General features: G+C 46.0%; 1 protein-coding gene across 2 annotated transcripts in view; it reads left to right on the top strand.

The window, feature by feature from the left end:
* Nucleotides 1-20,406, top strand: part of KATNBL1 (katanin regulatory subunit B1 like 1) — a 1,007,693-nt gene that overhangs the window by 95,223 nt on the left and 892,064 nt on the right. For both annotated transcript variants that reach the window (XM_044073973.1, XM_044073974.1), the window contains exon 3: nt 8,216-8,259. In XM_044073973.1, coding sequence (XP_043929908.1) covers nt 8,216-8,259 — 44 coding nt within the window. The remainder of the gene's footprint in view (nt 1-8,215; nt 8,260-20,406) is intronic.

Below are 20,406 nucleotides of genomic sequence, written 5' to 3'. Positions count from 1 at the left end.
AAGCAAATACCTCATAAGTATTTTCATTCTTACTGTATTCCATGCCTAGGCCCAGATCACGACGTCACTAGCGGTCGGTTTTGTGCTAGATTTAACAGACATACTATTAATCATCTGATTTTGCACGTCATTATTTTGGCCGAAGGTTTAATTATACCATGCCGTCGGAGCAACCAATGACCGGAATTCACAAAAAACGCAATGTTAAGGATAAGGACAGGCATCTGAGGCACAAAACTGACGAAGCTTCTGCTAGGCCAGTCGCCGGTTCTCAGTGAGGCGCTTTTGCAGCCCCTGACACCCGCTACCTCAGAGCCACAGGCCCCGACCGACTCCCACGTAGGGATGCTTTGGTCTCTGGATACTCAAGGTGTTGGACCTATGGAGACTAACCTTTCAGATGGGTCCGGAGCTGCTGAGCAGGCTTCGGCTTCTGAGGGTGTTTTCAGACCTTCGCAGCTTACCATTGCATCTACAGTCAAGTCTAAAGCAACATTAAAGACAAGGAAGAAAGTACAGCATTCACCTGGACAGGCCTCCCTGCCTAAAAAGCAGATGCTCAAAATGGCCGAAGATTTAATTACTCTGATCAGGGGTACCCATCCCCCTCCTTATAAAAGGCCTAGGCAGGATACAGACTATGATACCTTTGACCAGATTTCTATATATTCTGACTCCTCCTCAGACTAGGGATATTCCTTACCCCCCTATGAGGACTCTGATGCTGAAGAATCTGTCCCTTCAGCCTCTCCTTCTGAGGATTATTCTTTTGGGGAAACTTTACACACCATGAGGGAGCATTTCCACTTGGAGGGCCAGGACTACTCTGAGTCCAAGAAAAGACTCAGAGATTTTCTTTTATTGCCTCAGCACAGGCCCCTTGCTATTCCGCCAGTGTTGGATATTGTGGACGATGTGTTCTCCGAATCCAGTTTAAATCCAGATTCATTACCCTCTGCTCCTGTCAAGCCAGACAGGTACTACAGAGTCCCTGACTCGCACAAATTTCTTTAGAGAAACCCTGCTGCTGCTGCTGACCCAGAAACTATTTCCCATGGTCCCAAAGGGGTAAAGGCCTCCACAGCTAAAAATCCATTCCCCTCGGGCAGGGACTCCAGATCATTAGACAGATGTGGGAAGAAAGTTTACACCTCAGCAACATTAACAGTGAGAGCTTTAAACTACCAGTTTCACATGCTTAAATATCAACAAAATTTACTGTCTCATTTACAACAGAAAATGAGTACAAGTGCAGAACAATCTGATTTTAAGGAAATGCAGGATTTCTTGCATGCAGCTGAACAAGTAGGTAAACATACTTTGCAATGTGGTTTTGATTCATTAGAAGCTTCTTGTAGAGCAGCAGTTACAGGATCTGTGATTCGAAGGCATGCTTGGTTAAAGGAACAAACCTTACCAGATCATGTTAAGGCAAAATTATTAGATGCTCCTTTATAGCAAGATATTTTATTCGGTGTTAAAGCAGAGGAGGTATTAAAGAAAATGGAGGATAAGGTAAAATCTATGCAAACAGTAAAGGATTTCTTACAGGTACAGCCACCAAGATTTAGCAGAAATTGGCCTACTAAAAATTGGTCCATTCCAGTGTCGGACAGGCCACAAAGAGGCAGATACAGACGCCCAAAAGACAGATCTCAGCCCCAAGGAACTTGCATACCACGACAGTGGGGTGCTTCAACTCCAAAAGGAGGTGAGGGCAAGTCACAACCTTACAGGAAACAATCTCCATGACTTTTCCCCTTCCAATGCCAAACTCTACCCTGTTGGCATCTCCCTTAGGGGGGAAACTAGCACTTTTTTCACAAAACTGACAGTCACCCAGGACAAATGGGTGCTGAATATTTTGTGTCAAGGTTACAGGTTCCACTTTCACACTTTACCAGACCTGCCACAAAATCATTGGGCAGAGGCACAAAAACTAATTACAGCCCTCATGGACATGAGAGCTATTCAAATAGTACCACAACAGGAACAAGGACAAGGTTTTTACTCAAGACTCTTGCTGGTCCCCAGAAAGGACAAAGCCTGGAGACCCATTCTAGACCTTACTTACCTGGATGTTCCGGAATTCAAAATGTTGACACTACAGCAGCTCCTTCCCATGTTGGACAAGAAAGCTTGGCTTGTTACGTTGGACCTCAGAGGCATACCTGCATGTCCTTATCAGACAAAATTGCAGAAGATACCTCCGATTCAAAGCTGGTTCAATGCACTACCAATTCTCTGCACTGCCCTTTGGCTGATCTACTGAGCCCAGGGTCTTCACAAAGTGCCTGGCACCAGTAATTGCATTTTGCAGACAAAAAGGAATTCAAATTTATCCATACCTGGACGACTGCTTGATTCAAGCAGAGAGCAAGGACATTCTTCTAAAGCATCTGGCGTTTGTAAAAAAGTTAAGTTGCCTAGGGTACACAGTAAATGAAAAGAAGTCAAAACTAGTGCCCTCACAAGAGATAATATTCCTGGGTGCCAGCTTAAACAGACAACTGACTCAGTATTTTCAATTGATGGCAACTAAGTCCCAACTCCCTGCAATAAAAATTCTGCAGGCCTTGGGATTCATGGCATCCTGCATACTACTAATTCCATATGCCAGACTGCATATGAGGAAATTACATTGGTACCTAAAAAGTGTTTGGAATCAACACTCTCACAGCTTGGAAACGGTAATACCACTAATTCCCTGCCTGCAACAGGAGTTTCGATGTGGGCACAGGCATGTCACCTCAACAAGGGTCAGCCTTTTACACTATCCACAGCCAGGCAGACTTTAACAACAGATGCTTTGGATTAAGCCTGGGGAGCACACATGTTAGGAAAATGTATTCAGGGCAAATGGACCACAGACCAAATGCATCTACACCTCAATCAAAGAGATGTTGGCTGGCTGTACAAAATGCCCTAACAGCTTTCAAGGACCTTCTGCATCCAGGACCATTACTATTTAAAAAGACAGACAGCACCACAGTAGTGTGGTACATAAGCAAGGGGGCACTCATTCTTACCCCCTATGCAGACAAGCCATGACCTTGTGGAACACAGCTCTAACTTTTCAAGTTCATCTGCAAGCACAATTCCTGCCAGGAAAGAAAATTATTCTGGCAGACGACCCAAGCAGAAACATCATGGATCCTCACGAGTGGAAATTAAATCCACAAGTTTTCAGCATGACAATGCAAAAATGGGGGTGCCCCAGACATAGATCTCTTTGCCTCTGCACTGAACTGCCAACTACAAAAATTCTGCACAAGGACTTATCACACAAGCATGGAAAGTGGATGCTCTTTCGTTCAGTTGGAAAAGCCTACAAGTTTATGCCTTCCCTCCTCTGCCTCTCCTTTCGAAGGTTCTCCTAAAAGCCAGACAAGAAAAACCACAGACAATTCTGATGCTCCAGACTGGCTACGCCAACATTGGTACCCAATCTTAAAGAACTTAGCTCAAGGCCCACCTTGGATTTTGCCTCAAATTCTACACCTTATGACTCAACAAAACAATCAGATCCTACACAGTCAGCTCAAAACCTTATCCCTGGCTGCATGGCAGATTCATTAGCCAACCAGACAGCACCTCTCTCAAAAGCTGTTATGGATGTCATTTTGGAGGCCAGAAGGCCTAGCACCAGGAAATCTTATTCAGAAAAGTGGGAGAGATTCTGTGCCTGAAACCAGGCTCAAAGCCATGACCCTCTTGTCCTTAACATACCTCAGATACTACAGTACTCAACGGAAATGCTGGACAAAGGACTATCCTTCTCATCCATTAAGATCCACGCTTCTTCCTTCTCTGCTCATTACAGCACAGATCCTCCTATTTTCTCTCATCCATTGCTAAAGCAGTACCTCAGAGGGGCAAAAAACATAAGACTGCTTCGGAGAGTGCCAGCACCTACTTGGGACCTCAGTTTTGTCTTGGAAAAGCTCACTTTATCTCCTTTTGAGCCAGCCAGTGCAGCAGAAATAAAATATATATCATGGAAAACTGCCCTGTTACTGGCAATAACCTCGGCACAAAGAGTCTCAGAACTACAGGCACTAATGGCAGTGGAGCCCTTCATCATTTCTCACCAAGACAGGGTTTCCTTAAGAACAAATCCTTCATTTATGCCTAAGGTGGTATCCAGTGTGGCTCTCAACCAAACTATTCACTTGCCAACATTTTATCCAAATCCCCAGGATAAAGGGGAGAGAATTCTATATTCCTTGGACATACACAGACAATTACGCTTCTACTTTGACAAAACAAAAGCTTTCAGGAAAACTGAGCAATTGTTTGTATCCTATGCTGCAAGATAACAGGGAAAGGCTGTTTCAAAGCAGACCATTTCAAAGTGGATAGGACACTGTATCTGGTTCTGCTACACACAGCATGGGAAGCCTGCACCATCTAACATTAGACCACATTCCACCAGGGCAACTGCAACTTCTACTGCCTATCTTAGAGGAGTACCTACCAAGGACATTTTGGAAGCTGCAACTTGGAGTTCAGTGCACACCTTTACCAAGCATTACCACTTGCCTGTTTACTCCAGATCCAGAGCTGGCTTTGCCACTGCAGTGCTGCAAGGCCTCATAGCCACACCAAATCCTCTCTAGAACCAGCCACCCTGACTCGGCTTTGGGATTCTTCCCAAGTGTAATGACTGCAGCAGTGAAACACGATGAACATAGTACAGTTTTGTACCTACCATAAATGTAGATGTTAGTGTCTTCACTGCTGCAGTCCTGGTTACCCACCCGCCTTCCCCTCTTTCTTTGCTGGGTCTTATCTATATCTTGCTACACTATACTTTTTATGTGGTGTATTTGCTGGCTACTAAAGGTTATGTTTTTACCTTGTGTATGTTTTGTAAGCAATATGTATTGCCTATCCTTTTGGGGGCACCTCTCATCTGGGGCAAGAAAAACTGAAGAAAATGGCGTCTGCTGCATCTTGTATACCCCTGGCACACTGACGTCAGGGAAGAAGCGACAGCAACCGACACCGGACCAAGATTTTGGAACTCTGGCCGACTGCGGGACCGCCTGATGGCAGGATAACCCAAGTGTAATGACTGCAGCAGTGAAGACACTCTAACGTCTACATTTATGGTATGTACAAAACTGTACTTTCCTTTCCCTTACTGTCCAGTTTCTTTCCCTTAATGTCCTTTGGTTTGACAGCTCTGCCTATAGTCTTTAGAAAATGTCTGGCTCCAGTAATTGTCTATTGCAGGACAAAGAGCATCCAGATGCAATCATCCTATTGAAGTTCCTGCAGGGCCTCCTCAAAGCTATGGAGTTCATACTGAATTGTTCTATGAATCTGGATGTCATGAAAGCACAGCCTAACAAAACACCTTTCAACTTTTGTCTTCTCGAGGGCTCATCTGCATACCACTGTCTGCCAGCGCATTACTCCACAACAGAAAAGTGGCTCACCTAACATTTCTTCCAAAACATTTTACAACAAAGGGAAATTTCTGCCACTGAGTTTCCCAAGCTGAGCTATGTAGCATCCTACATGGTAAAAGTACCACTTGCATGCCTACATATGTGAGATCTCCAGTGGTGTTTGAGGAAAATAAGCTGTTGGCATGCCACTCTTCAGAGATGAACATCCATTTACTCCTGTGTGTCAAGAAAAAGATCTCCTGGGGAATACAACTGTGCAGTCACAAACAGGTGTACCCTTCAAAGTACTGCAACCCATAGGTTCATCAGACTTTACTTTGGGGGGGGTTTGAGGAAGATTTTCAAGTGTAGGGGATTTGAAAGGGCAGAATGAGAGAAATGAAAAAGCACAAACATAAGACCTGATGGTGTCATCCGAGATTTCATGAACCACAATCATGTAGTATGTAAAGCAGGCAGGTTCTAATTTATAAGAAAAACCACAAAAGCTGGAACGGTGCAACAAATTTATTCCGGTACCTCGGAGGAATGCCTTCAAAGGAAGGCATTCCGCCGAGGTACCAGAATAAATTTGTTGCAGCGTTCCAGCTTTTGTGGTTTTTCTTATATTTGTTTTTTCATGGTTTTTCCAGGTTCTAATTTATACCTGCTGAGCAGATTGACCTTGAATACCTGGGAAATAGCTGTTTGATTCTCATCTACTTAGGCAACTGAGACAATTCTGCTCAAGATTAGCAAGTCTCATCACCTTGGAAAACAGATGCTTTCTTCTTACATTGAACACGTTTGTTTTTTTATGCATTTCCTCCAGTACACTTGATTCCTAGGTTGCTGTGCAAAATAAAGGAGAAAAGACAGAAGTGGTTCTGATAACTCCATTTTGGCCAAGGCAACAGTAGTGCCCTCAGCTGTTCAGTCTAGTGGGAGAAGTGGCAAGGACTGCCACAGCGTGTTGACCTACTGACTCTGAACCAAGGCTTCCTCTTAAACCCCAGCCAAGCCACTCTAATGCTGACAGCTTGGGTGAATCAGCTTAATTCCAGTTAGGCTCATGCTTCAATTTGAGGGAAGCTGAGTAACCAAGTACTAGATGAGCATACTATTTAAATGGAAAAGATTATTCCATCTTGTACCAGTCCAGGAGTCTTGACCTAAAGAAAACTTAAGTTGCTGTAGTCCTGGAGTGCTTGTCAGGCTTCTTTTCAAGTCTCGGTTAGCTTGTATATCTATGAAAAGTGTAGGTTTGTTTCCATTTCAGCATATCTAAACATGGATCCACACTTGTACTCTAGGCCATAAGCTGAATAGCCCCCTAAAAGGGGTTCTCCATCTTAGACTACCTAGAAAGTAAGATTGCTCCACCATGTGATTTCAGCTGTGCTCTAGAAGAACTAATCCTGGCACCTTTTGAACAAGCTGCTGTTACTGTCCTACACTTCCCAACTTGCACAGTGATGTTTTTGTTCGAAGTTACCCCCTACTTTGACAATTCTGAGCTATGGACCATACTGTCCAAGGAACTTCTTTTTCACAAGGATATGGTTGTCCCGTTGCCACTATCCCTTTCTTCATGCCAAACGTGTTTTATAAACTTTGCCCTTATCCAAGCCATCAATTTAATAGTTTTCTTCGCAAACCTCAGAACAAAGGGGAGAAAACCTTCATTCCTTAGACATGCACAGACTGCTGAGATTTTATTTGCACAGAACTCAAGCATTTATAAAGTGATTAGCTATTTGTCTTCTCTGCAAAAAGGAAATAATTTAAATCTGAAAATACAAAGCTTTTCTAAATGGCTTACTAAACACATTCTCTCCTGTTAGTCCGTCCATGGGAAAGTTATTCCAAGACAGATCAGAGCCACTGCAGCTACCACAACCTTCCTAATCTGGATTTTACACAGGCCATTCTTGAAGCAGCAACCTGGATTTCTGTCAAGACCTTTTCTAGACTCTGCAGTTTAGGAGCAGCTTCTAGGGCTAGGTTAGGCTTTGGCTGAACTCTCCTGAAGGGTTTTGTTTCCTAGTCGGGTCAGTCATCCACCTCCCATTTTCTCTTTGTTTTGGGAATCTTCCCAAAAGTGAGGACTACAACAGTGGGTTCTACATTGAACGTTATACAGTTACGTTAGGAGCTTATTGTAAATATAGATAGTAGAATACATTTGCTTTTCGAATGCAGATACACTCCCAGTTTACCATTGTTCTGACCAGTTATCCTTCATCCTGTGGGTTGATGTTGCTCCCCTAGTTCTATCTGCACCGTCTTTCACCTTCCTACCAGGGTTCCCCTTCCTCATTTGTATGTTACTCAGAGAGAGAGAGGCAGATGGGAACCTCTGGGGTCATGCGGGACTGTTGCATGTGATCCACTAAGGCTATGATGTTGAGGTCTGTTAACCTGGCATTGGGGTAAGAAAGATCAGAAGGTGACATAAGCTGATGCACATGTTATACCTCTGATATCCTTGCATCCATTTGGGAGGGCCTTGGCCAAAGCCATGTGGAGGAGATAAAGCTGTGGATGTCATGCTACCTGCAAGCACGATAACCCAAAACTGGGGACTGCAACAGTGAATCAACCTGATCATCTATATTTCTGTTAAGTTCCTTACACAACTAGCGTCTCCATCTCCATAGCCTGATACAGTAACTGTTCTGTTATGTTGCTTAATATTCCCCTCCTGAATGAAGTCTTTCATAGTTAGTTTTTGTCAGCACATTTGATTTATTTGGATAGTCTTGACATGAAAGAGTAACTATCTTTGACTTTGCTTCTCTTTTTTTTCCTCCTCTTAGGTTATAAAATCACGAAAAGACGAAGAAACTTTAATCTGCAATATGTAAGTACACAACAACATTTTGCTGTTATTCTCCTAAATAAAGGAATTTAGTTTTATTTTTTAGATACATGGGTAGTGGTGTTTGTGTGGATGGTCCTTTGACTGATCATATGTACATTCCCTCTCACAGGAAGTGTAAGTCTTAGTGTCAAATATATATTAAAGTAATTGTCTGTAAGCCAGAGTGAAATGAAACCCTTGTTAGAGTATTTGTGTACCATTTGTAAATAGACAGATTTTGATATAAGCAGGTGGGAAATGCCGACAAATTTAATTTATCTATTTGACGTTTGTTAACCAGATAAGTCCGACTGGGCAAAAGCCTTTTTCAATGGAATCCTGAGGAGAAAAGCTCCAAGTAGTACATGATATGATAGAGTACACAAAAACATTTAAAGCTAACAAATATGATAACATGGTGATAAAAGAAACATGCTAGATCAGGAACAGTGAAAAATGCATAATTAAGTTTCAAAAGTAACTTGAAATACTAACAAGATAACTAAAAATGGTCAAATGTAAGCAAAATAGTAAAACGTATTATAAATGTACATTATGTACAGGAGATTATCCCAAAGCACGTATCACTATCTAAGTCTACATTGTAGGCTGTGAGAGACTGAAAGCAGAGGTGGCAACAGTAAGAGTATTAGTGAAGTAAAGGAGGGGGTTAAGTTGGGTGATTGTATTGGCATGACCACGACTTATGAAAAGTCTCTGTTAGGGCCATTTTAAGAGTCGGGATGTGCGATTGATCTAACACTAAGTGGTAGTTTATTCCAAGCATTTGCCATTGAGTGGCTGTAGAGGAGTTTGTCAGTATTTTTGATGGGCTCGTAAACTTGCAGAAGATGGTGTTGAGAGCTACAGAGGGCATGATTGGGAGTGTGGGTATGGAATTAGATTTACATTCTGTATATTCATCATACAGATCATTGCTGCAGTAAATCATGTCTTTGACTCGGGAATTTGTGACTTAGTCTTTGGCCAAATTTTTGAGTTTGGATGGCCCTTTTAGAGTAAATGGTAGCAGTCTAAATGGTAGCAGTCTAATTCCATGGCTATGAGATGACAGCTTGCTTCTGAATGAGAGTGCATCTCATGCCCCTTCTTTCGGTTTCCCCTTGCGAACTGAAATGTTCTTGTTTGCTTTGAGCATTTGTTGACCACTTCATGGCCTTAAATCTTGAAAAAGCAATCTTATGATTTGAAGTAGTTGACTTCATTTGATCATCAACCTGTGGGTATTCGGATCTGGATCAGATCCGAGATGGCAGCTTCATCAGCATCCGATCCAAGCTCCTCCCCTTACCCATAATACCCCTCCATCTCCTTCCTTTCCTCAGATCTCATTTGCCGTGGCTTAACCTAGCATCGTGATCTCTGCTCTAGGTGTGGTGAGTAGTTTTACTGATAGTTTTTTGGATGTTTGTACTTTTGTTGGTAGTGTCAGGTGGGTTTCCTTCCCTTTGTCTTGGCCTCCCCTTTCGCTGTTGCGTCGCTTTTACAAAAAAGTTCAATTTACTTTAGTCAGTGTAGTGCCTCCCTTCACCCTTCCCCCTCCTTAGTCAGTTTGGGTGTGAGTTTGTGTGGTCAGGCAGGTTAGGGCCTTGTGATGGCTGATCAACAGAAGCTGGTGTTTAGAAAGTGCACAGGGTGTGACAACAGGTTGTCTCTGGCTGATGGGCACACTCTGTGTCTGGTTTGTTTGGGGGTTCCCTATATTTCTACCGCCTGCACTATTTGCGTGGGGTTTAACCCCAGGGCCCTGAAAGATCGTAGGGCTAAGTTAGTCTTGAAGGGACTTGTCCCCGCTATGGAGGCGCGGCTGTCTCCGGCTACAGTCACAGCTGTGACTGCTTCTTCTGCTACACTTTCTTCCCCTCCCTCCCAGGCCGGGACTCAACCTCTGGCTAAGAGGTCTGTGGATAGGGAGCGCAGGAAAGAAAAAGACAAAGGGAGGAAGAGATCCCAGGACCGGTAGGATTGGTGGGTGGTCCTCAGAAGCAACAAATGATGTCCCGGCCTAGCACTTCTCTGCTGCTCTCGCCCAGATTCTCACCAGAGGAGCCTACACCTTCTTCTAGGGCCTCTGTACATACTCTCCCGGTCAGTGTCGGTGGCCTCGTCACGCTCCACCAGAAGCTTGAGTGAGGCAGACAAGGACAGAATGATGCGAAGGTTTACTCAAACCCAGATTCAGATGGCGGTCTTGCCAGCCCCCTCTCCCGCTGGAGGGGAGAGCTAGCTTCCCTTTTTCACTCCAATAACTCCTTCTCCGATCCGACCCTCAGTATCAGAGTTTTTGGATCCAAGGGGTCCCAGAGTCAGGGGGTGAGTGCTGATGGTACCGGGTACCTCTGCGCTGGCCATTACCTTGAGCATGTCAGACCTGACTAATACGAACCCAAGCGTCTCTCTGAGCCAAAGCCTGGGCATTTGATCAGAGGGGTTGGGATTTTCTCTCTTGGCGCCGACTTTGTCGGTCAAGGCCTTTTCCTTGGTATCTCGGCTCCGATCTGCCCACTGGATTCGGGGAGAGCAGCTTCTTTATTGGCTTCCCGGTTGGCTTGCTCTCACCCTCTGCTTTCGATGTGGTGGAAAGGGTTCCCTCCAGTGGATAGAGGCCCCTGACCATCTCCTCAGATTCTGCCCCTACTCCCTCGGCTCTGGGTGCGATTTCAGCCATTTTGCCCATTCAGGGACAGTCCATGCTGGATGTGCCCCAGAGTCTTCCCCTTGAGGAACAACAGGCGGTCTGCGAGTCCTCTCTGGAGAGCTCTACCGGAGAGGTTCCTCGTAAATGAATGTGCAAAAGGTGGCACCTGGACTCCTCCTCAGAGTCCCTCACTGAGGACACCGATTTGGAGGAAGGGGAAGGTTCCCTCAGATCATCCCCCGATGTCTTTTTTGATGACACAGAGGAGCCAGTCCCAAAGAGTCCAGATAGGATTCTGAGTCCTCCTATAGATAGGCCCAGTTGGAACAAGGGGTCCCCAGTAAACACTATATGGTGGTAGCAGCTGCCACCAAGAAAGAACTATCTCAGAAAAGTTCTACAGTCCATCCCCCCAACCGAGAGTCCAGGATGAGGGATAGTCTAGGAAACTGGGTGTATGCTTCAGCCACCTTTTCCATAAGGGTGCTGAATTATTTGGCCCACGTCACTCGACTGCAGCTTGACCTTGTCAAAGATCTGAGTCGCCCCTGGAATCTTTCTCCAGAGGATAAGCGTATATTCTCCACATGAATGGCCACTCTCAAAGCTGTTTCTAATATGTACATGCACCTCCTTTCTCTTGCCACTGAGGGAGCGGCAAGAGCGGCCGGGTCCGGCGTTGCCATGAGGCAGCACTCCTGGCTCAGGCTATGTCAGTTCACAGAACCCTTTAAGGCATCTTTCGTGAATGCCCCTTATGATGGTTCTTCCTTGTTTGGGAAGACTGTTCATGAGACGTGAGTCCAGAGTGAAAAGGACGGGAAGAAGCTGTCTGCCATCGGGATCTGCTTATCGAACCCTAAAAGATCCTTTCCCGGGAATCAGTGGGGGCAAAAAAAATGTGGTTCCGGAAGTCCCAGTATTCCCGGGACACTCTGGACTCATCTTCCCCCAGAGGCAGAGGGGGACCAGACAGACGCTGGCCCAGAAGCAGGGGGGGGGGTCAGAGAAATTTCAAGTCTGGAGAAACGTTCTCGGACAGGCCCTCGCAGCAGCCCTGAGGGGATTGCCCCGGCTGCTTTGCTCTGGAGGCAGTCTGTGGTCGTCTTTTGCTGCACCTGACTGCATGGGAGTCCATGTCAGCAGACTGTTGGGTGCTTCACGTCATATCCAGAGGTTATACCATCCCCTTTGTGGTTCCTTCCATTCCCCCGAAACGCTCTCGCGCAAAGGGAGGTAGCAGCACTTGAAACCGAGAAGAGGCTGCAGAGGAAATCAGCCAGTGTGTCCCCCGAGATCAGTCAGGATCAGGCATCTATTCCAGGTTCTTTGTGGTGCCAAAAAAGACGGGGGACCCAAGATCTATTCTGGATCTTTCCACCCTGAGCCTGTCAGTTGCCAAAGAAAAGTTTTGGATAGTCACATTACAATCCATTCTGCCTTAGCTGCAGGAGAACGACTAGATGTGTTCCATAGATCTCCAGGATGCGTACTACCATATAAAGATGCACAGATGCTCCAGGAGGTTCCTCCGCTTTCAGCTAGGGGCCAGTCATCATCAGTTTCGAGCCCTACTCTTTAGTCTCACCATAGCCCCCGGGGTGTTAACCAAGGTCATGGCAGTAGTAGTGTCTCACCTGAGGCTCAAGGGGAATACAGGTCTTTCCATACCTGGATGATTGGCTCCTTGCTGCGCCCACCAAGCATCTACTTTGTCAGGCCAGAGACCATTTTCTGAAACTGTCAGACTTTCTGGGAATTATGATCCACACATCCCAGTCTTCTCTAGATCCAGTCCAGGTTTTAGACTGCATCGGAGCAAGGATGGACTCATTGCAAACCAAAGTTTTTCTAATTCCAGAGAGAGTTTGAAGCTTAAGACTCCATGTGTCCATGATCTTTCAGTCTCAACTTCCTCCAGCCGAGGCGGTATTATGAGCCCTAGATTCCATGGCAGCCACCATTACTCTTCTTCCCTGTGCTCGTCTGCATATGTGGGTTCCACAGTGGATACTAGCGGTCCAATGGTCATTATTAGATCTGCCATTGATGCATCCAATTCATATAAGCAACGCTTGCAGGAAGTCCTTCCTCTGGTGGATACGCTCCTCGGGACTAGTCAAGGGATGAACATTTATTCCAGCCCCTCCTAAAGCCACGGTGACTCCTCCTAACTAGGATGGGGGGGGGTGTTGCTCGGGCAGGACAGTCCAAGGCACATGGTCCCCACGAGAGGCCAACTTGCATATAAATGTTCTAGAGAGGAGGTAGGTCCTTTTGTCGTTGCAGGCCCTCCATGCCTTTCTTCCTCTGGGAACCATTGCACTTCAGACAGATAACATGTCAGTGGTCTGGTACATCAACAAACAGGGATGAACCAGATCTTACCCCCTTTGTTGCGAGGCCGTGAGTGTGTGGGGAATAGGCGATCTCCACCAGCCAATTTCTGGTAACAATGCACATTCTGGGTCGATCCAGCATACTGGCGGACAAACTGAGCAGGACTATTCTGATGCCTTGCGAGTGGTTTCTGAATCCTTCTGTAGTGGAGCAGATCTTCCTCGAGTGAGGTTGGCCTTGCGATCTCTTCGCATCTCCCTCCAACACGAAGTGCAGCGAGTTCTTTGCTCTTATCTCCCCCACAGGGGGAATACTCCAGGGACGATCTGGTCCATGCTTGGCCTCCTGGTCTTTATGCTTATCCCTCATTGCCTCTCATACCAAAAATTCCTCCAGAAGGCTCGCAGGTTGGGGAGCAAAGTAATCCTCATTGCCCCATTTAGGCCTCGCCAAGTCTGTTTTTCCCTTCCTTTGGTCTCATCTGATAGTTCCTCCATGGATCTTGGATCCAATACCGGATCTCATTTTGTCCCCCTCGAGGGTCCCTCATCCGGACCTGGCCAGTCTGAAACTTACTGCTTGGCTGCTCCAGTTCCCTTGATTGCTAGGTCTCCTGGTCCTATCTTCTCCGGTGAAGATTATTTTGGTGGCAGCTCATAAATCGTCCACCAGAAAACTATACTGTAGCAAATGGAAGCTTTTCTCTATCTGGGCTTGTCAAAGGGATTTGGACCCTTTCACAGCTCCTGTCCCAGTGGTCCTTGAGTTCTTGGCGTACATTTTCCAGCAGGGCACTAGCTTATCTACAGTAAAAGTTGAACTAGCTGCCATTTCCAAGGTAAGAACATGGCTTCATTAGCTTTCTCCAGACTTTGCAAAACCTTTATTAAAGGTACCGTTCTTTTAAGACCCCTAGTTAAAGATGCCACTCCCCCTTGGGATATTACTCTAGTTTTACGAGCTCTGATTGCACCACCTTTTGAGCCAGCTGCTTCTGTAGATCTGAAATGTTTATCTTGGAAGATGGCCTTTCTCGTGGCTATCATCTCGGCTAGGAGGGTGTCAGAACTCCAAGCATTATCCATCAAACCCTCAAAGCATTATCCATCAAACCTCCATATATGATTTTTCCGTAAGGACTGGGTTTCACTTCGGTCTAATCCTTCCTTTCTTCCTAAAGTAGCCTCTGAAACTAATATCAGACTGTTTACCTGTTTTCTTCCCAAAATTTCAGAACAGGGATGAATATAAATTGCATTTGTTAGACGTACATAGACAGCTACATTTCTATTTACATAGGACTAAGGCCTTTCGCAGATCTGACCAACTGTTTGTGTCTTTTTCTACACTCTTTCTGAGCAAACAGATCTCTACAGAACATATCTGGGTGGAAACTCCCAGATATGCTCAGAATTAGTCCAAAATGATACAAAAATCACTGAACCCACAGACATTGCCAACATACTGGCAGGTTCAGTGCAAACTTCACCCCCCTCTCCTCCCCTAAAGGCGAGATAACTATCCCAGCGGATTGTAGCCTCCCAGACATCTCAAATGCACAGGTGAAAGCTGCTCTCTGTAAAGCTAAAAACACAGCATCAATGGGACCGGATGGTGTCCCCGGCTGTGTGCTACACGAGCTAAATGAGGAATTAAACCTGCACATAAGGCAGCTGTTTAATCTCAGCCTTACCACAGGATACGTGCCCAAGGAGTGGTGTACGGCAACTGTGGTCCCACTCCACAAAGGCGGTGCCTCTACGGACCCTGGTAATTACCGCCCCATAAGCTTAACAAGTCTAGTCTGCAAAGCTATGGAGAGGATCATAATGGAGCTCATAAACAAAGATATAGGGGACTTGCAGACATTGGACCCGACCCAGTTTGGCTTCGTCAAGGGCAGATCATGCCTTTTGAACTTGGTCGACTTCTTCGAAACAGTCACCAAGGCCATTGATGAGGGAAAGGCAGTCCATACAGCCTAACTTGACCTTGCAAAGGCTTTCGACACAATACCCCACTTGGGTATTGTAGAAAAACTTACCAGCTTAAATGTAAACCCATATGTCACAAGATGGGTTGCAAACTGGCATAAGGACAGAACCCACAGGGTTAGAGTTGCTGGCGCTATGTCAGACTCCAAGCCGGTCACAAGTGGTGTCCCACAGGGCTCGGTCCTTGGCCCCCTATTGTTTTGTATCTACTTCTCAGAAGTACAGGCCAACATGGGAGGACTTTGGCTGACAAAGTTTGCAGATGACTGCAAACTGGGCGCCATAGTGGAAAGTGCATCGGACACTGATATCCTTCAGAAGGGACTCACGGAAACAGATAGCTGGTGCCAGAGCCGTGGCCTGAAGTTAAACACCAAAAAATGTATAGTCATAACCTTCGGGAAAAACAAGGTAACCCCAAGCTACCATATAGGTGGCAATCCACTAAGCACAGAAGAGGTTATCAGGGACCTGGGGACCCAGGTTGACAGTGGCCTTTCTTTTGACACTCGCATTGCTAAAGTGGTTAGAAAGACCTTCTACATTGCCCACCTGATCATGAAGGGATTCACATCCAGATCTAGTGAGGTCATTGTTCCCCTGTACTCTTCACTTATCAGACCAATGATTGAGTACAATGCCCCATTTGGGATGTATCTCACCCGGCATCTGCAGCAATTGGAGAGACCCCAAAAGGTCCTCACCAAAAGGATAAAGGGAATCCAAAATCTGTCATATGCTGCCAGATTGAAGAAACTCCAGCTCTATTCAGTCGCATACCGTCTGCTCAGAGGTGACATGTGCCTGACATACAAGGCCATGTCCAACCCGGAATTAATGGACATGCTCCACCTCAAAAAATCCAAATCCACCGAAACCACTAGAGCAAGCGACTTAAACCTTAGCACGGATATAAATAGGACGTGCTGGAGGGATAGATTTATCACTCAGAGACTCCCTATGCTGTGGAATAAAATCCCGGTCCATGTGAGGCAGAGCACCTCGCTGGCTCTGTTCAAGAGAAATCTTGACCTGTGGATGGGAGATCGTAGGTTTACCCCGGGAATCATCTCTGTGTCACTGCTGGACAGAGGCACAACAAACTAATGGGCACAGTATTTTTTCATATAAGGGGTGGCGTAAGCCACAAAACTTTGGGCTAGGCTTATAAATGCCTTAGGGCAGATAGCCTAGTATAAACCTATGAACCTATAAAGTAACCATTGTCAGACTGATTTCCTTTTGCATCCTTCAGGTTTACAGAGACAGAGGCATGTCACCTCCAGGACAAATCAAAGCCCATTCTACCAGGTCTATGGCTATGTCGGCGGCTTTTTGGTGCAGGGTGTCTTTGGATGATATTTGTTTGGTGGCTACCTGGTCCTTACTCTCACCTTCATTTCTCACTACAAACTGGACATATCTAGAGGGAGAAGATCCTTTGGCTCCGCTGTGCTTAGTAATATCCTTCCATGAGGGCCACCCAAGTGTTTGGTAGCTGGGGAGTCTGTCCCACAGGTTGATCAAATGAAGTCAACTACTTCAGATAAAGAAGTTATGTACTCACCATAACGTTCCATCTGAGTAGTTGGACTTTATTTGTCATCAACTGTCCCTCCCTCCTTCCCCCTGATCTTCTCATTATGTTCCTACTTTGGTAGGCAGGGAGAGCACCTATGCAGTTCTCCTGTGCTTTCTGTATTAGTAAGGTCTGTTGGGTCAGATTCGAGTTTGTGGTGCAGCAAACTCGATCTGAGAGAGGGATGGAAGGAGATGGAGGGGTATTACGTGTAAGGGGAGGAGCTCTGAGCTCAGATGAGATGCTGGTGAAGCTGCTGTCTCTGATCCGATCCAGATCAGAACACCCACAGGATGTCCTTCAAGGATGCATCTGCAGTCCTAACATATGGGTTGTCCTGCCTCAGGCAGCCCTTCGGTCGGCCGGATTCCAAAGTCTGGGTCTGGCCTCGGCTGATGTCGCACTTCACCCGACTTCATAGCTGCTGTGTATTGGGTATAAAGGCATCAGCCGACGCCATTTTCCTCAGTCTTTCTTGCCGCGTGGTGCCCGAAGCAGAAGCTGTTCGTAAGTGCCGGTCGGTCAGATCCAGAGATTTCTACTACCGAAGACTTCTAAAAAGCTAAGTACCCCATTGGGGACTCTTTCTTGCCTCAGCCGATGTCAGAAAAAGTAAATAATTGTTTAACTTGTGGGAAACAAATACCTCATAAGGATTTCCACTCTTACTGCCTTCCTTGCTTAGGCCCAGACCACGACGTATCAGCTTGTCTAGCCTGTGCTTCCTTCAACCGACGGACACTTAGACGTCGGTCGGAGTTTGCAGAGGAGTTTTTTGGTCCCGCTTTTGCATACAAAATGCCGTCGGAGACTCAGACTTCACAATTAGCTAAAAAGCGTAAGGAAAAGGACCGACACTCGTGGTCCGCAGTTTCGGCTGAAACCACGGTTAAGCCAACCGCGAGTGTCTCGGTTTTGGCTGAAACAGAGTCCTCGGTTCTTCCTTCGGCCGAAAGCATGTCTCCGATAGCCGAGGCCTCACAGAGCATGGCTGAATCTGCTACTGAAATTACCCCTGCTGTAGCAGGCACCCAGGACTTATCAGATACTATTCCTTTAGACATATCTACCCCTGCACGTGGAGCTGCTAGGCCCCCTGCATCTATGTCTATCAAGGCTTTTTCCAGGGCTAAAGCAGCTAAATCTTCTAAGGCCTTGCCTGCTAAAACCCCCTCACACAGGCCTACCTCTAGTTCCCAAATGCTCAGCCTGGCTGAGGATCTCATTTCTTTGATCAGGGGATCCCAACCTCACCCAGACAGGGCCTCTCAACCCCCTCCAGAGAAGAGGCCTAGAACTGAGCCCCCGGATCCTGTTTCTACAGACTATTCCTCGGATGACTCAGATAACTCAGACCCTCTGGAAGGCCCATATTCTCCTTATGAGGATTCTGATGCAGAAGACTCCATTCCTTCTGCCTCTCCTCCTGAAGAATTTTCTTTTGGGGAAACCTTACATGCTATGAGAGAACATTTTCAATGGCAGGGCCAGGATTTTTCAGATTCAAGGAAAAGGCTAAGGACCTTTTTACATTTACCACAGCATAGGCCTTTAGCCATTCCTCCATTACTAACAGTTGTTGATGATGCATATAATGATGCCTGTACTGCCCCTGATTCTCTCCCTCCGGCCCCTGCCAAGCCCGACAGATATTACAGGGTCCCGGACACACACTTCCATTTGTATAAGGCTCCTATCGCAGATCCTGAAACCATTTCACAGGGCCCCAAAGCTGTAGCAGCTGCCTCTGCCAAAAACCCCCTCCCCTCTGAAAGAGAATCTAGAGCATTAGAGAGATGGGGTAAAAAAGTTTATACTTCTGCTACTCTTTCGGCCAGGGCCTTAAACTGAATATTTCACATGATTCAGTACGAGGAATTTTTGTTAGACCAGCTAAATAAAAAACTGTCCTCTCCTGAACCTATAGACCGTAAGTCCCTTCAGGATTTGGTACATAACACTCAGCAGGTCAGTAACCATTCCTTAAAATGTGGCTATGATGCACTGGAGGCTTCCTTTAGATCAGCTATGACTGGAACAGTGATTAGAAGGCATGCCTGGTTAAAAGAGCAATCCTTACCAGACCATGTTAAGTCAAAGCTCCTAGATGCTCCTATGGAGAAACAAAGTTTGTTTGGCTCCCCTGCACAGCAGGTGTTAAAGAAGGTGGAAGAAAAAGCAAAATCTGTCCAAACAGTCAAGGATTTCTTACAGGTCCAACCTCCGAGGTTTAGTAGAAATTGGCCTTCGAAGAATTGGTCCTTTCCAGACACCTCCAGGGCACAGAGAGGCAGAAATAGGCGCCCAAGAGGCAGAGGTCAATCCAGGGGTACCTACAGGGGACGTCAGTGGCAGCCTAACAACCAGAGAAGTACTGCCACAGATTCAGCTACAACCACTTCCACAGGACAGACACAATGACTTGGCTCTGATGCCGCCTACCAGGGAACAACTGGAAGCACCCTTGGGCGGAAAGCTAGCCTTATTTTCCGTAAACTGGCATTACATTACAGGAGACAAATGGATTTTACAGACAATAGACAAAGGCTACAGGTTTCACTTCCACACTCTACCAAAAAGAGAGGAATGCCAAACCTACCACCAAGCCAAAAAACAAACGCTCTAAGACAAATCAACCAACTACTAAGGATGAGAGCTATAGAAAAGGTACCGCCTATGGAACAAGGACAAGGATTTTACTCCAGACTTTTCCTTGTACCAAGAAAAGAAAATCAATGGAGGCCTATTCTCGACCTGTCCGCTCTGAACACATATCTCATTGTTCCAAAATTCAAAATGCTGACCCTACAGCAACTTCTTCCCATGCTGGGCAAGGAGTCTTGGCTGGTGACTCTAGATCTCAAGGAGGCATACCTGCACGTCCCTATACGACCAGATTGCAGAAGGCACCTCAGATTTCTTGCAGGATCAGAGCATTATCAATTCTCAGCATTGCCCTTTGGCTTATCTACTGCGCCCAGAGTATTCACGAAATGCCTGGCATCAGTAATTGCTCATTGCAGGCTTCAGGGAATTCAGATTTACCCGTTCCTGGACGACTGCCTAATACAAGCGGACAACAAGACCAAATTAACAAAAGATTTGGAAAAGGTTATACAGCTGCTACAAGCCTTGTGATACACAGTCAACATGAAAAAGTCAAGGCTGGTACCATCCCAAAGGATAACATTCTTGGGTGCAGAACTGGACACATCAAATCAGATGGCATTTCTCACAGAAGAAAAACAAAAGAAACTACCACTCTATTTCATGGCATTAACAACACAGACCCAGCTTACCGCAAGGAAAGTCCTGCAAGCCCTGGGTTACATGGCATCCTGCATAATATTGATTCCGCATGCCAGGCTGCATATGAGAAAGTTGGGTGGGCTCAGGCCTGTCAGTTAAACAGAGGATTGCCTTTCCACAAACCTCATCCAAGCCAGACCATCACCACGGACGCCTCAGACCTAGGCTGGGGGGCGCACATGGTGGACAAGTGTATACAAGGCCTATGGACACAAGACCAGCTGAATCTACACATAAATCAAAAGGAGATGCTGGCAGTGAAACAT

This window comes from Protopterus annectens, chromosome 6.part0 (genome assembly GCF_019279795.1).
Source record: "Protopterus annectens isolate FY-2018-M chromosome 6.part0, PAN1.0, whole genome shotgun sequence".
Classification (NCBI taxonomy): Eukaryota; Metazoa; Chordata; order Ceratodontiformes; family Protopteridae; genus Protopterus; species Protopterus annectens.
The sequence above is the reverse complement of the archived record's forward strand: the minus strand, read 5'-3'. Positions and strand labels throughout refer to the sequence as shown.